The sequence below is a fragment of the Diabrotica virgifera genome, chromosome 3 (assembly GCF_917563875.1).
Source record: "Diabrotica virgifera virgifera chromosome 3, PGI_DIABVI_V3a".
Classification (NCBI taxonomy): Eukaryota; Metazoa; Arthropoda; class Insecta; order Coleoptera; family Chrysomelidae; genus Diabrotica; species Diabrotica virgifera.
The window spans coordinates 4,548,822-4,562,201 of NC_065445.1; the positions used below are offsets into that span (position 1 = coordinate 4,548,822).

At 31.1% G+C, this 13,380-nt stretch overlaps 1 protein-coding gene across 1 annotated transcript; it reads left to right on the forward strand.

Moving 5' to 3' along the window:
• The first annotated feature begins 1,069 nt into the window (after positions 1-1,069).
• LOC114326593 (translational activator of cytochrome c oxidase 1) lies at positions 1,070-12,195 on the forward strand. The gene is made up of 4 exons (XM_028275007.2): positions 1,070-1,326; positions 5,297-5,450; positions 9,745-9,837; positions 11,763-12,195. The coding sequence occupies exons 1-4, from the start codon at positions 1,137-1,139 to the stop codon at positions 12,136-12,138; spliced, it is 813 nt and encodes a 270-aa protein (XP_028130808.1). The 5' UTR covers positions 1,070-1,136; the 3' UTR covers positions 12,139-12,195.
• Positions 12,196-13,380: the final 1,185 nt, after the last annotated feature.

The window sequence follows — 13,380 nt, forward strand, 5'->3', positions numbered from 1 at the left end:
TTAGTCATTTTTTCGTATCTTATCCTAAAACTAATACTAATATAATAAACAATTCTACTAATAAATAATTATTTTTGTATTTTTTTTTAATAATTTTTTATATATTTTTTTTTTATTTATTTTTTTCTAAATGATGTTCTCAGAGTTCCACCGCAAAAACTGCAACATTCTTCTTTAGCCCTCTACTTCATTCGAAAGCTATTTTACTATGGACTGTCCAAGTTCGTCATTCATTTTTATCAACATATTTTTTTTATATTTTTTTAATTATTATATATTTTTTCTATTTTTTTTTTTATATATCTTTTTTATATTTTTTTTTCTGTTTTTTTTTTTTGTTTTTTTTATTTTTTTTTTATTTTGTTTTATATTTCTTTTCTTTTTCTTTTTTTTTTCTTTTCTTTTCTAAATACATAGTTATACTAAACAACCGTCTCTAAGCAATATTTATATGCATCCTGCAATCAGTGTACGTATTATATTATGTCTCATAATTTAGATATAATTAGCCGAAAGGCGTCTTCATTTAAACTAAGACGTAATTATTTATACTGTTTCATAAAAATATACCTCGTCCAATTTACTTACCGTTGCACGTCATCCGCGCCATAGCCTGTGACATGATACCAACACGAAATATCTAGGCGGTAGGTGTGTTCCCCTTTAGAATCATTTTGATTCTAAAAAAGAACACACCCACCGCCTAAATATTTCGTGTTGGTATCGTGTCACAGGCTATGGCGCGGATGACGTGCAACGGTAAGTAAATTGGACGAGGTATATGTTAGGAGTAGATTTTTGCTGCTCAGAAATGGGTTGCAATTTATAGGTCTCCATAACTGCAATATAGGCAACTTATATTTCGTTATTTCAGTATTGCCTCAGAATTTTTAAGACAAGATTTATAATTTTAAAGACAAATGTAATCTACTTAAATTAGAAATCTTTACATCAAAACAAACTAATTTTACATTACGAAAATTGAATAATTTACATTTACATGTTATATGGCTGAAGAGCCTATATACAAACAAACACGAAAAAATTTTGACATTCCTTCCTTCATAACATAACCTCACTTTTAGGCCGAAAAGCAAAGGCGAAGAGGAATGAAGAGGAATTGAATAACGACAGACATGTTAAAACAGTTTTTAAGACCCTTTTCTCTATCATATGAAAGCTATAATAAACATATAGTAGTTCAATCTAAAAGGTTTGCAGGCCACTCAAAATGGGCAAATATCAGGCACATAAAGGGTGCCAAAGATGCAGAAAGATCCCGACTTTTTACCAAATTAGGACGACAAATCAAAGTGGCAGTTCAAGGTATGTAACTCTTTAAATACATATTCTTCTTCTTAAAGTGCCATCTCCTCAATGGAGGTTAGCTACTACAATTTATTACAAACTCTTCTGTCTTCAGCTGTTCAAACTTTAGTCCTGTCCATTGTCGGATTAGCCACTATAGTCTTCCTTCCTAGTCCTGTTTTTCCCTCGATATATTATTATTCTTTCACTATTAATTGAGTATATTGGTACTTATTATTTCTCAGTATGCGGCCTAGATATCGATGGCTTAGTGTGAAAACCTCGTATCTCATTAAATTACAATTTTACAGGAGAGGCAAAAAACTGATTTTCTGCATAATATAACCTAAAAACAAAAATTACGTTACGTATTTTTAATGCGAGCACATTGAGACAAATATCTGATATTGGCACAGAGTTAAAAGTGTTAAATGTTGCTATTAAATTGGAAATACAAATATTAACTATGAAAAACACGTAAATATCCTTGCAGTATATAGAGCCTTTGCCCAAGTAACTATGATAACCTCGTATATCTTGATATAGGTGTTTTTCATCTCAAATGAGGTTGTGTTTATTATTATTTATGAGGTTTTCATTTTTCAAAGCTTATTGCACACCTCCAAATACTAGGTCGATACAATACAAATCTTTTGATTTAAGGTTCATAAAATGTTCCTATATGCCGGACATATAGTTTATTGTTCACAAAAAACATTTCTACAAGTCGAATCTCTCAAACAAACACTCCAAATTAAGTACCAAATCCTTGGTTATAAATATACGTGGTATTCACACTAAATCAATAGAGCAATTGATATACGTGGTTTCTTTTTTCAGCTGTAGAAAATAGTCTAGTGTATTTGGAATTTTTCTAACAGTTGTAAATCGTGAGATACAAGGTTTTCAAACTAAAACCACCAAAATGTCATTTTCGAAAAAAAATGAGATACGAGGTTTTCACACTAAGCCATCGATATTATGTTTTTTCTAATATTCACTGTGTTGAAAAGTTCTCGTTCCTTGCCTATTCTCTACTTCTTTCTTTGGGGTATGTGATCTCCATGCAATTTTGAGGATTCTCTTGTAGATTCATAGATAGATAGATAGATAGATAGATAAATTTATTGATCTTTTTGTATCATTTACATGACATAAGACAAGTCACAAACATGGTATACTTATAGTACAATAAGTAGGTTATTAAAAAATACTACACTAAAGTAAACTAAAGTATCTTATTAAAAACATTAATGGTAACAAACATTTAGTAGAGAACAAGATTACGAGACTGATAAAATATTGTTAAAAGTATAAAAATATCGGAATCAGTTGCTAGCTATTGTTCCAGCCAATGAATTCGTCTAGAGAATAAAAACAATGTTCAGTTAAAAACAACTTTAACCTGGTTTTGAACTTGTTAAAATCCAATATTTCTTTTATTGAATTTGGTAGCAAAGTAAAAAATTGTCCTCCGGCATACATTGGAGACTTTTTTAGTTGAAATCGGTTGAATTTGTTTAGGTGAATATCGCTTTTATTTCTCGTGTGGTAATTATGGACATCACTATTTATTTGAAACTTATTCTTATTAAGAAAAGTGTAGGTTAATAGTTTGAAAAGATAGATGCATGTGCAGGTCATAATATTATTCTTTTTAAATGTATATCTACAAGATTCGTTGTAATCTAAGTTAAAAATTAGGTGAATGAATCACTTTTGAAGGACGAATATTCGCCCAATTTCCATAGCTCTGCCCCACACAATTATATTGCAGCTGATGGCGGAGTCTACAAATGCATAGTACAAGTTAACCCTCCGTTACTCGCACACGGTGTGGGAGACCGGGCCTGTAAATAAATTCCTGTAACTCTGCTTGTAGTGGGGATTTTGAATGGCTACTTCGTATTCCTCTTCAGTGGTCAATCAACTGTGGGTAAAGTCAGTTCGCAGTGTAAAAAATAGTACTGTCCTTTTGTTATTACGCAACACGGTCCCGTACACTGTGTGCGAGTATTTGTGCACCAATTTTTGTGTTTGGATCACACATCGATATTTTTAATTAGTAAGGTAATTTAAGATCTTTTCCTTATTTTCAATGTTTATAGATTAGTTTATTTATATTTATATATATAAATATAAATATATAACTTACCCAGAACCATCAGAATGAGGTTTAGGGAGATATGTGGTTTACCAACAGAACAAGTACCAGTCGTAACACCAGGAACTTCAGATCGCTGTGCTGTTTGTGATTGGAAGAAAAATAGAAAACAAAGTTTTACTGCCAAATATGCTCAAAATATCTGTGTTTGGAACACCATTGTTCCAATGAATGTGACACCATTGTGTATTTCATGTTTTAAAAACGTTAATTAATTTTTATAACTTTTTTTGTTACTACAATTACTCTTTACTTTTAATTTTTTTGTGTATTGAATTAAGATCTAAAGTTCTTAGTAAACAAATTTAACCATATTCAATTTTTTTTCACTTCCAAAGTTTTTGTATATACATATAAATGGATAACAATGAAAATTATTAAATTTTTGATTAAAGTAATATAATGTGAACACAAACGCATATCTACAAAATTATATGATCATATATTCATTAAATAATCTAATCGTACACAATTTTGCAAAAAAAAATAATTTTAAAACACTGCTGACCCATATTTTTGGACCCGGTCTCCTGCACCGTGCGCGAGTATCCGATCACAAAAAGTTGGCGCGAGTAACGAAAGGTTAAGTAGGTAAGATTGATAAAAAATTGATTTCAAACTATTGAAAGCAAAGTAGAGTTTATTTAGTTTTTTACAGAGAGAGTCAATTTGATGATTAGAATTTTTATTTGGAATCTAATTCCATTCCAAGGAATTTAGTGTGTTCGACAGTCTCAAATTGGCAATTATTTAATGTTAAGGTTATATTGTCACCTTCCTTAAGTGAAGATGTGAATTGGATAAAAATGGTCTTATTTTCATTGATAAGAAGGTGATTTATTTGACACCAATGAATGAATTCATTCATGGTTATTTGTATTTTCTTATGCAACTCGTCTAAACCATCAGCCACAATTACAATTGTTGTGTCGTCTGCATATATAAAAACACGTCCATTTGTTATACTTAAAGGTAGGTCATTTATGTAGAGGAGAAATAAAAGTGGTCCTAATACTCCACCTTGTGGAGTTCCAATAGGAGTACTAAACTCATCAGACAACTCATCATCAACCTGCACTTTTAGTGTTCTGCCAGACATATATGAGTTAATCTAAGATTGAATTGGACCTCGAATACCCATTGCTTCAAGTTTTATTGATAAGTAGTTATGGTTAATCGTGTCAAATGCACGGGTTAGGTCGAAAAATATGCCCACTAAGTAGTTGTTCTGATCAATATTTTCATGGACATATTGTACAAGCTCAATTAAAGCAGTTTCGATTGAATAGTTCTGGCGAAAACCATGTTGGGATTGAGTAATTCAGTAATTGAAGTATTCAATTAACAACTGTTTGTACACTACCAATTCAATAATTTTAGAGAAACAGCTAAGTATACATACATACATACTAAGTATACATAAGTCAATGGACTCCAATTTATTTACGGTTGATGTCTTAAGGATTCACGTTTCAACTGCATAGAAAAGAGTCAAAAGACGTAGCCTTTTGATAAACATCGTCCCATTTTGAACTTTATTCAAAAATCACTTAGCAGCCTTTTGATTTTTTTTGACAGATTTTCTAGCCTGTTCTAGTCTTGATTTTATTTCTATTTCATGATTAGGCTGCTATTGATATGCTGCATCTAAAATGTGCCTGTTTATTGTGCAAGGATGAGGTACATTTTGGCTTTTTCGGAATCACTTTATACCTACTAAGTACTTTAGAAACACATATTGACAGTCTAAATAATATTGAGAACAGCTTAATTTTATTGTGTATTAAATAATTATCAAATAAATTTCTGTTGTTGCTATTTTAGAAGGAGGATCTGTTGATCCTAAGAAAAATCTACAGTTAAATCAGGTTATAGAACAAACTAGAAGAGCTAATATGCCAGCAGCTACTGTACAGAGTATATTGAAGAGTTGTGAAAGTAGTAAATCCCAAGACAAGAGTTATATGTTGGAAATCAAGTAGGTATTTAATTATTTTATATACAAGGTGTCCCAAAAGTAGCGGAACAATCAAATATTTTGTGAACTAAACATCGGATCGAAAAACTGAAAAATACGTGTTTAATCATTTTCAAAAATCTATCCAATGACACCCAACACCAACCCCCACTACACCCCCTGGAGGTGGGGTGGGGGTAACTTTAAAATCTCAAATAGAAACCCCCAGTTTTTCTTGCAGATTTGGATTGTTTACGTAAAAGTAAGAAACTTTTATTCAAGACATTTTTTCGAACTATGGGTAGATGCTGCTATAATTGGGAAAAACGATTTATCCTGATACCATAGGTAAATTATAGAAACGGTCTAATATCTCGAGAAATAAACTTCCAAATGAGAAACAAAAAAAAGGTTTTTAATACTTTTCGAAAACCTGTCGAATAACACCAAACATGACCCTTCAACCCACCTCCTAGAGGTGGGGTGGGGGGTAACATTAAAATCTTAAATAGCAACCCCCACTTTTTATTGCAGATTCGGATTCGTCATGAAAAATTAAGCAACATTTATTCGAAACATTTTTAGAATTGTTGATAGATGGCGCTTTAATTGGAAAAATATGATTTATTAGCGCCATCTATCAGCAATTTTAAAAAATGTTTCGAATAAATGTTGCTTAATTTTTCATGACGAATTCGAATCTACAATAAAAAGTGGGGGTTGTTATTTAGGATTTTAAAGTTACCCCCCACCCCATCTCCATGTGGTGGGTTGGAGGGTCATGTTTGGTGTTTATCGATAGGTTTTCGAAAAATATTAAAAACCTGTTTTTTGGTTTCTCATTTGGAAGTGTATTTCTTGAGATATTAGACCGTTTCTAGAATTTACCTATGGTATCGGGATAAACCGTTTTTCCCAATTATAGCGCCATCTATCCACAGTTCGAAAAAATGTCTTGAATAAAAGTTGCTTACTTTTATGTAACGAATCCAAATTTGCAAGAAAAACTGGGGGTTTCCATTTGAGATTTTAAAGTTACCCCCCACCGCACCTCCAGGGGGTGTAGTGGGGGTTGGTCTTTGGTGTCATTGGATAGATTTTTGAAAATTATTGAATACATATTTTTCAGTTTTCGATCCGATGTTTATTTCGCGAAATATTTGACCGTTCCGCTACCTTTGGGACACCTGATATAAGTTTTATAAGTAACATCGAAACATGCATAAATTAAACAAAACTATGTTGCTATCATAATAGTTTTATTCTTTTATTATATTTAAATATCATTGTGGCTGAAGCTGTTTCCTTGTGGCATTTTTATGATTAATTATTTATATGGGAAATAAGCCACAATTACAATGAAAAAATAATTTTATTAACGTTTCGACGCCCAAATCGGGTGCCGTTTAGTAATATTTTGTATTTTGACAACGGCACCCGATTTGGGCGTCGAAACGTTAATAAAATTATTGTTTCATTTTAATTGTGACTTATTTCCCATATAAATAATTAATCATTGTGGCATCTACACTCCTAGCGCAGTGATTGCTGACCTCTTTGGGCTCTTCCATTCATTTGTTGAGGGGAATCAGTCTGCATTAACATTTTGGTTTTACAAATTTTACATTCATTCATGCAATGGTTTTACATTCATTCATGTTTCTGCTTATGGTTATCCATTCTCTAACTCCCATCTTCTTAATGTCCACAATACTGGTCTCCATTTGCTAATTTTCTTGATATTTATTTGCTTCTGAATTTCTCCTTTCTACACATCCCATCCATCTGAATCTCTGTGCCTTGATAACTCTGAGGATGTCTTCTCCCTTCGAACATTATCTTACTTCATAGTGGGCCTGCTATTCTCAAATGATTTTTCTCTCTAGTATCCTCATTATTTCTTCATCTTCCTGTGTCAGGCACATCACCACCATAAGTATGAGAGAGATTACTGGTCTAATTGCTGCTCTGAAAATTTTTAATTTGGTATTCTGAGTAAGCTACTCATCTTTGAGGAAGTTGTCATATTTCCTGTAAGTTCTGATTCCTGCCAGAATTCTTTCATCGATTTCTATGCTTTTATCATTAATTACGTTAACTGAGATCCCAAGATATTTACAGTTATCTGCCTTTTCAAACTCATGTTCACTAATATTTAACCTTGTCACATTAAATGTATTTTTTTCTTGAGCATATTAGGTATTTTGTTTTATTGCCAACCCTCTCATGGATGTTTCCTTGCACAACTACACAAATTCTTCTTTGAACTGTTTAGGTTTCTGCTAATCAATGCTACGTCATCAGCGTACACCACAAGATGCCATGTCAATACCTGGGAGATTGGTTGATTCCATCTTCTGGCGCCCGTAATTTAGTCTATTTTATTTATCTCCTATATTCTTCTATTTTTACTATATTATTATATTTATTCCATCTATTTTCTGAGCATCTATTCTTATCTTATTATTTCCATTTCTAGTCATCATCACTATCTACTTTGAGCTACCTTCTTCGACAGGCATGCAAATTGGCCGTATCCATCCTTGAGTGTCAAGTTGTCATTCTCTTGCATATATCGCTAGCCTAACTCCTTTCAGTTTGCATCTGTCCATTCATCTATTTATTATCAGTTCATCCTCCTTTCTTCAACTTTCTTCATCTTATCATTTCTCCCCATACAAGTACTACTGCAAAAGGTAGTAATTTCATTACTTCAGCTTCTCCAACGAGAAGCTACTATTCATTTTTTGTTAATTTTGCTACACATTAGTTCTTTTCTTTGTCTACTTTTGTTGGAGTTTATCTTTCTCTTTACTTTCACCCCAACAGAAGTTTTCTATTTCTTACTTTAGCTATTCTTTTCTTTTCCTTACTTCTGTTGGAGGTTATCGTTCTCTTTACTTTCACTCCAACAGAAGTTCTCTTTTTTGTTACATTGGCCAATGTAACAAAAAAGAAAGCTTCAGTTGGAGTGAAAGTTAAGAGAATGATTAACTGCAACAGAAGTAAGAAAAAGAAAAAAAATACTTATTGTAGCTAACGGAACAAGTGACTTCTACGTTGAGAAGCCGATGTAACAAAATACTACTTTTGCAGTAGTATTTGTAGAGGGAAAATGATAAGATGAAAATTGAAAACAAAATTTGCAAACAAATTTAATAGTAATGATTTTTTTCATTTATCACTAAGTACTATTAGGAATGAGATCGAAAATACCTTTTTATGTAATCACATTGTGCTTTAATAGTTTAGTTAAATTTAAGTTGGTTTGTAAAAATTTAAGTTGATTTGTAAAAATGGCAAGTCCGTAAATAAACATTACATTAAATTACATTACAATCTTATAAGCGTACCTTTTATTTCGGTAGCTCTTATGCCCGGTTGCACCAACAGATCTTAAGCTTAAGTCGAGAATATCATAAGAGTTAATATAATATAATTATAATATATTACAATAAGAATACCATAATATAATAATAGATATAATTGATAATAAGGTAAGAATCTAAAATTATGGTGCAACGTAAGTGATACTCAAGGGGGCCCTATCTATAAGTAGAGCTTAGCCAAGCTGGAGCTTAAGATCTGTTGGTGCAACCAGGCATTATTGTTTGTTCTATTGGAACCGTGCAAGTTCGACAAAGCGACACCTGGTTTCTACGCTCAGCAACATTATTCGCACTTTTAATTATATATTGGCCAATTATATTAGTCCTGGTTACTGGATAATTGTCAAGGCCATAGTCCAAAAAAATAATAAGAAGAAAAAATAAGATTCAGGTTATGTTATTAAAACGTAAACAATTGTATGTAGTAAATAAAATTAGTTATTAAAATGCAGTACTGCAAGCAAAATACAATTAATTAAATTTACCTTTATATAATAATTGCATATCATATCAATATTGTGGAGCAATATATAATTTTTGTTCTTCAATGACACTAGGTATGAAATATACGTAAATTTGACAATTTCAATTGACAATATGAATTATTTAAGAAAGTTGCAATATTTCTCCGCTATTCTCGCACGATCGTTTCTCGTACCCCCTCCAAATACTTGCACACCACGAATAGCGATATTAAATAGTAACATTGCATGGTACAATAAAGTTTCATGGGAAATTTATTGTACCATGGTAACATTGATAGAGTCACCCTGTCATACTCCAGTTGCTATTTCTCTATTTTTGCCTCTAATGCCTGCTTGAAATCTATGAAAATGATGTGTAGGGTGATCTCATGTTTGTAACACTTTTCAAGTGATTGTGTATTGTATCTATCATTGACCATGCCATTTGTTTTTTCTTTGTAGAGGCCCTGGAAGCTGTTTTATCTTATGTGAAGTCTACACAAGTCAACTACATGGTTTAAAGATGATACTTAGTACAATTTTGAAGAAACATCAGTAAGTAGCAAATTTTAAATATTATTATAATCGTTTAGCATACTGGTATATATAAGTATTGTTAATGTAAAAATTAAAATTTGTTGTTTTTATTTCATCTACTTTGCTATTCTTTTGTATTTGGGTTTTTCATTTCTTAGAATTCCTGTATTACTGTTAATTTTTGACACTGTTAATCTTTACCAATCTCTTATTGCCCTGGAGATCACAGTACAAATTTAGAAAAACTTCATGACTTGTTTGTCTATTTTGGATTCCAAAGTTTCAATTTTGGAAACTAATATAGCGTTTCTTTTATATTGCTTCCTTAAACCCCTAGAAAACCGTGCTCTTTGGATGATTCCAGTGCTTGTTTATGTGTGAAAAAGTGTTTTTGTGCAACATTAGTACTGTTTGGATATATTGTGTTATTTCTCTCTAAAGCTCTAAACTCTCTTTAAGACTTTTTTCTTAGTGAATATCTTGAGAAAAACTATGACATAATTTTTATGCCCAATAATAAGTGTTATTACTCGTTTGTCGTAAGAGATACAAAAGAAAGTTATTTAGGTAAAAGTTGGGGCACGGATAGGACCATAATTTAAAAATATTTTCAGATATACAGGGTCACTCGTATTGACAGGGTGACACAAACTTATGTTTTTTTTTTAATGGAACACCCTATATATTTTTACATTTTTGGATTCTCCTCGATGTTTTCTTTCTCAAAATATAGGGATTTGTAATATTATACGAGGTAGATTAAAAGATAATTACGTTTTATTGTTAATTTCGTAGCAATATTCACACCCTGTAGAATTGTAGTGATTTGACATCAACGTTTCTGTCTACGTGAAAAATTTAATCTGTCAAAAAATTGGACATCTGTTTGTGATGCATTGTATAATGCATAAATCTAAATATATTCTGTGATATACTTAAGCCATACGCTAAATAAATAAATTTTCGAAAAATTATTTTTGATTGAATATTTGCACAGTAACCTAATAAAATTTCACGTAATTTTTGTTGCAATTAATGTTTAGATTAAAGAATCACGAATAACTCAAAAATTAAAGAACTTAGGTATAGGGAATGCTTAAGAAATGAAAAAGTACCATAAAATATCATTTCATTAGAATACTAAAATACAGGGTGTTCCATTTAAGAAAACTCAGAGAATACTCATTCCGAGTTTTGACCAACCCTGTAGGTACATTAATATTAAACTTTTCGCTATATTATTAATGTTTAACAATAGTAGACTATAGTAAAAATCGTTTGTCCATAAATAGAAACTTTGATGTCAAATCACTACAATTCTACAGGGTGTGAATGTTGCTACGAAATTAACAATAAAACGTAATTATCTTTTAAACTACCTCGTATAATATTACAAAACCCTATATTTTGAGAAAGAAGACATCGAGGAGAATCCAAAAATGTAAAAATATATAGGGTGTTCCATTTAAAAGAAACATAAGTTTGTGTCACCCTGTCAATACGGGTGACCCTGTATATCTGAAAATATTTTCAAATTATGATATTATCCGTGCCGCAACTTTCATGTAAATAACTTTTTTTCGTATCTCTTACGACAAACGAGTAATTGGACTTTGTCACACTAATGTCCCACCCTGTATGTAAGTAAATATGTGATTAAAAAGTCATTTGTGAACCATTTTAAGCAATTTTGCTTAATATTCAACAAAGAAAATCCAGAAAGGGATGTTGTTTACTCAATTAACCATGTGATTTTTGTGGACCAGTGAGTCAGTGTTTTTTCTTTTATAAATCCTCATATTTATTTCTAATAAATCAAGATAACAGAATTTCTTATAAATGAAGAGAGAAAATAGACATTAGCTAAACGTTAACTCTTTTGATGTGATTTGAAATAAACACATGATTTTTTTGTGTAATCTATAGTAAAATACTTTTTCTAGATCCAGATTCAGTGATGGTGGTGGCCTGCATTTGTTCGAGGAAAAAGGTCAAATAGAAGCAGAACACCAAGCATTAGCAGGTAAACCAGAAGAGGAAATTTTAGAAAAAGCCACTGACCATGCCATCGAATCAGGAGCTGAAGATGTGAAAGTGATCGAAAACAGCCTCGTTCAGTTTTCTTGTGGCAAATCGAACTTGAACCAAGTAGTGGGAGAATTGGAGAAGATGGGGTATAAAGTTACTAGTGCAGAAGTTGAATATGTTCCTTTCAATTTGCAACCTTTACAAGATTCTGAGTTAGAAGTGTGTCAGAAATTGTTCGACAAGTTGGAGAGTGTTCCTGAAGTTGTCAGGCTCGTTGATAATATTGCATAAAGATATTTGTCTTGTTATAGATATTTGTACATATGTTAAATTATATATTTTGAAACATTAGAGTCGTTTAACTTTCAGATAGAAATATATAAGATGGATTGGTAACAGTCAGAATTAGTAAGTAAAAATGTTTATTAGCCTGATCAAAGAACAATCCGACCCAAAAAAATAGAGGAAGGATGAAAATTTGGGAATAGGTAGTTGAAATTGTCTATTATTATATAAGAAATAGTTTACAATTCTACATCCCCTCCATTTTTCAAAAATGGAGGGGAATGCCCCCTCTCTAAGGTGAAAAATATACATTCAAAATAAGTCCGGAATTGGAGAAAATTACTAATTCTAAGCAACTTTTGTTCTATAGAGTTTTTTCACTAAGTCAATACTTTTCGAGTTATTTGCAAGTAAATATGTTCATTTTTAACAGAAAAAAACATGTTTTTGGACGGTTTTTCAGAAATAACTCAAAAAGTAAGTATTTGAGCAAAAAAAATATTCTTAGCAAAAATATAGCTTAAATAAAACTGAAAAAAATAGTATATGCTTGAGGTCTGTACACCCAGTAGAAGCAGAGTTGTAGCTAATGAAAAGTAGGTTCTTCATCAAATTCCAAATCGAATATTTCAATGTGAAATAACCCAAAACGGAGCATTTTTCGGGGAAAATTTATTTTAACTTTTTTAAAGTGTTTAAAAAAAGGTTTATTTTTGTTTTTTAAAAAAACTTTCAACAATAAAAGTGAGTTACGCTCAAAATATTGTTGGTCCCTTTTATTTTTTGGTAAAAAAATCACAAAAATCACCCCCTAATTAGCATCACAAATAAATTTTATCATTACCACTTCACAAGTTACTTTGCTTATGTATTTTTTATATGATCTGTAAGTTTCATCGGTTCAAAGTGCTTATTTTTGAAAAAGCTGTAGTTAAAATTGCTTGAACGAGTAACTAATCACGAGTTTAGGCAAATTTTGAACAGCCATAGCAGAAAAAATTTTTGTCTAACAAGAAAACAAAAAAGCAAAACGAACATTTTATTAGTCTTTGAGATTTTTGGTTTTCCTAATTGTTTTTAAGTTAATTCCATAAACAATTACGATTTTTTTCAAAATAAAAAAATGTTTTATTTTAAACCCAATTCTTTTCAAAAATGAGCATTTTGAGTCAATGAAACTTATAGATAATATAAAAAATACATAAGTAAAGTAACTTGTGAAGCGGTAATAATTAATTTTATTTTGGG

Bases quoted from the DNA above. Each gene is read 5' to 3' on its own strand.
- LOC114326593 (XM_028275007.2), top strand. From the start codon at position 1,137: ATGTTAAAACAGTTTTTAAGACCCTTTTCTCTATCATATGAAAGCTAT. The intron at 5,451-9,744 runs GTAGGTATTTAA...TTTTCTTTGTAG, and splicing joins AGTTATATGTTGGAAATCAA to AGGCCCTGGAAGCTGTTTTA. The intron at 9,838-11,762 runs GTAAGTAGCAAA...TACTTTTTCTAG, and splicing joins ACAATTTTGAAGAAACATCA to ATCCAGATTCAGTGATGGTG.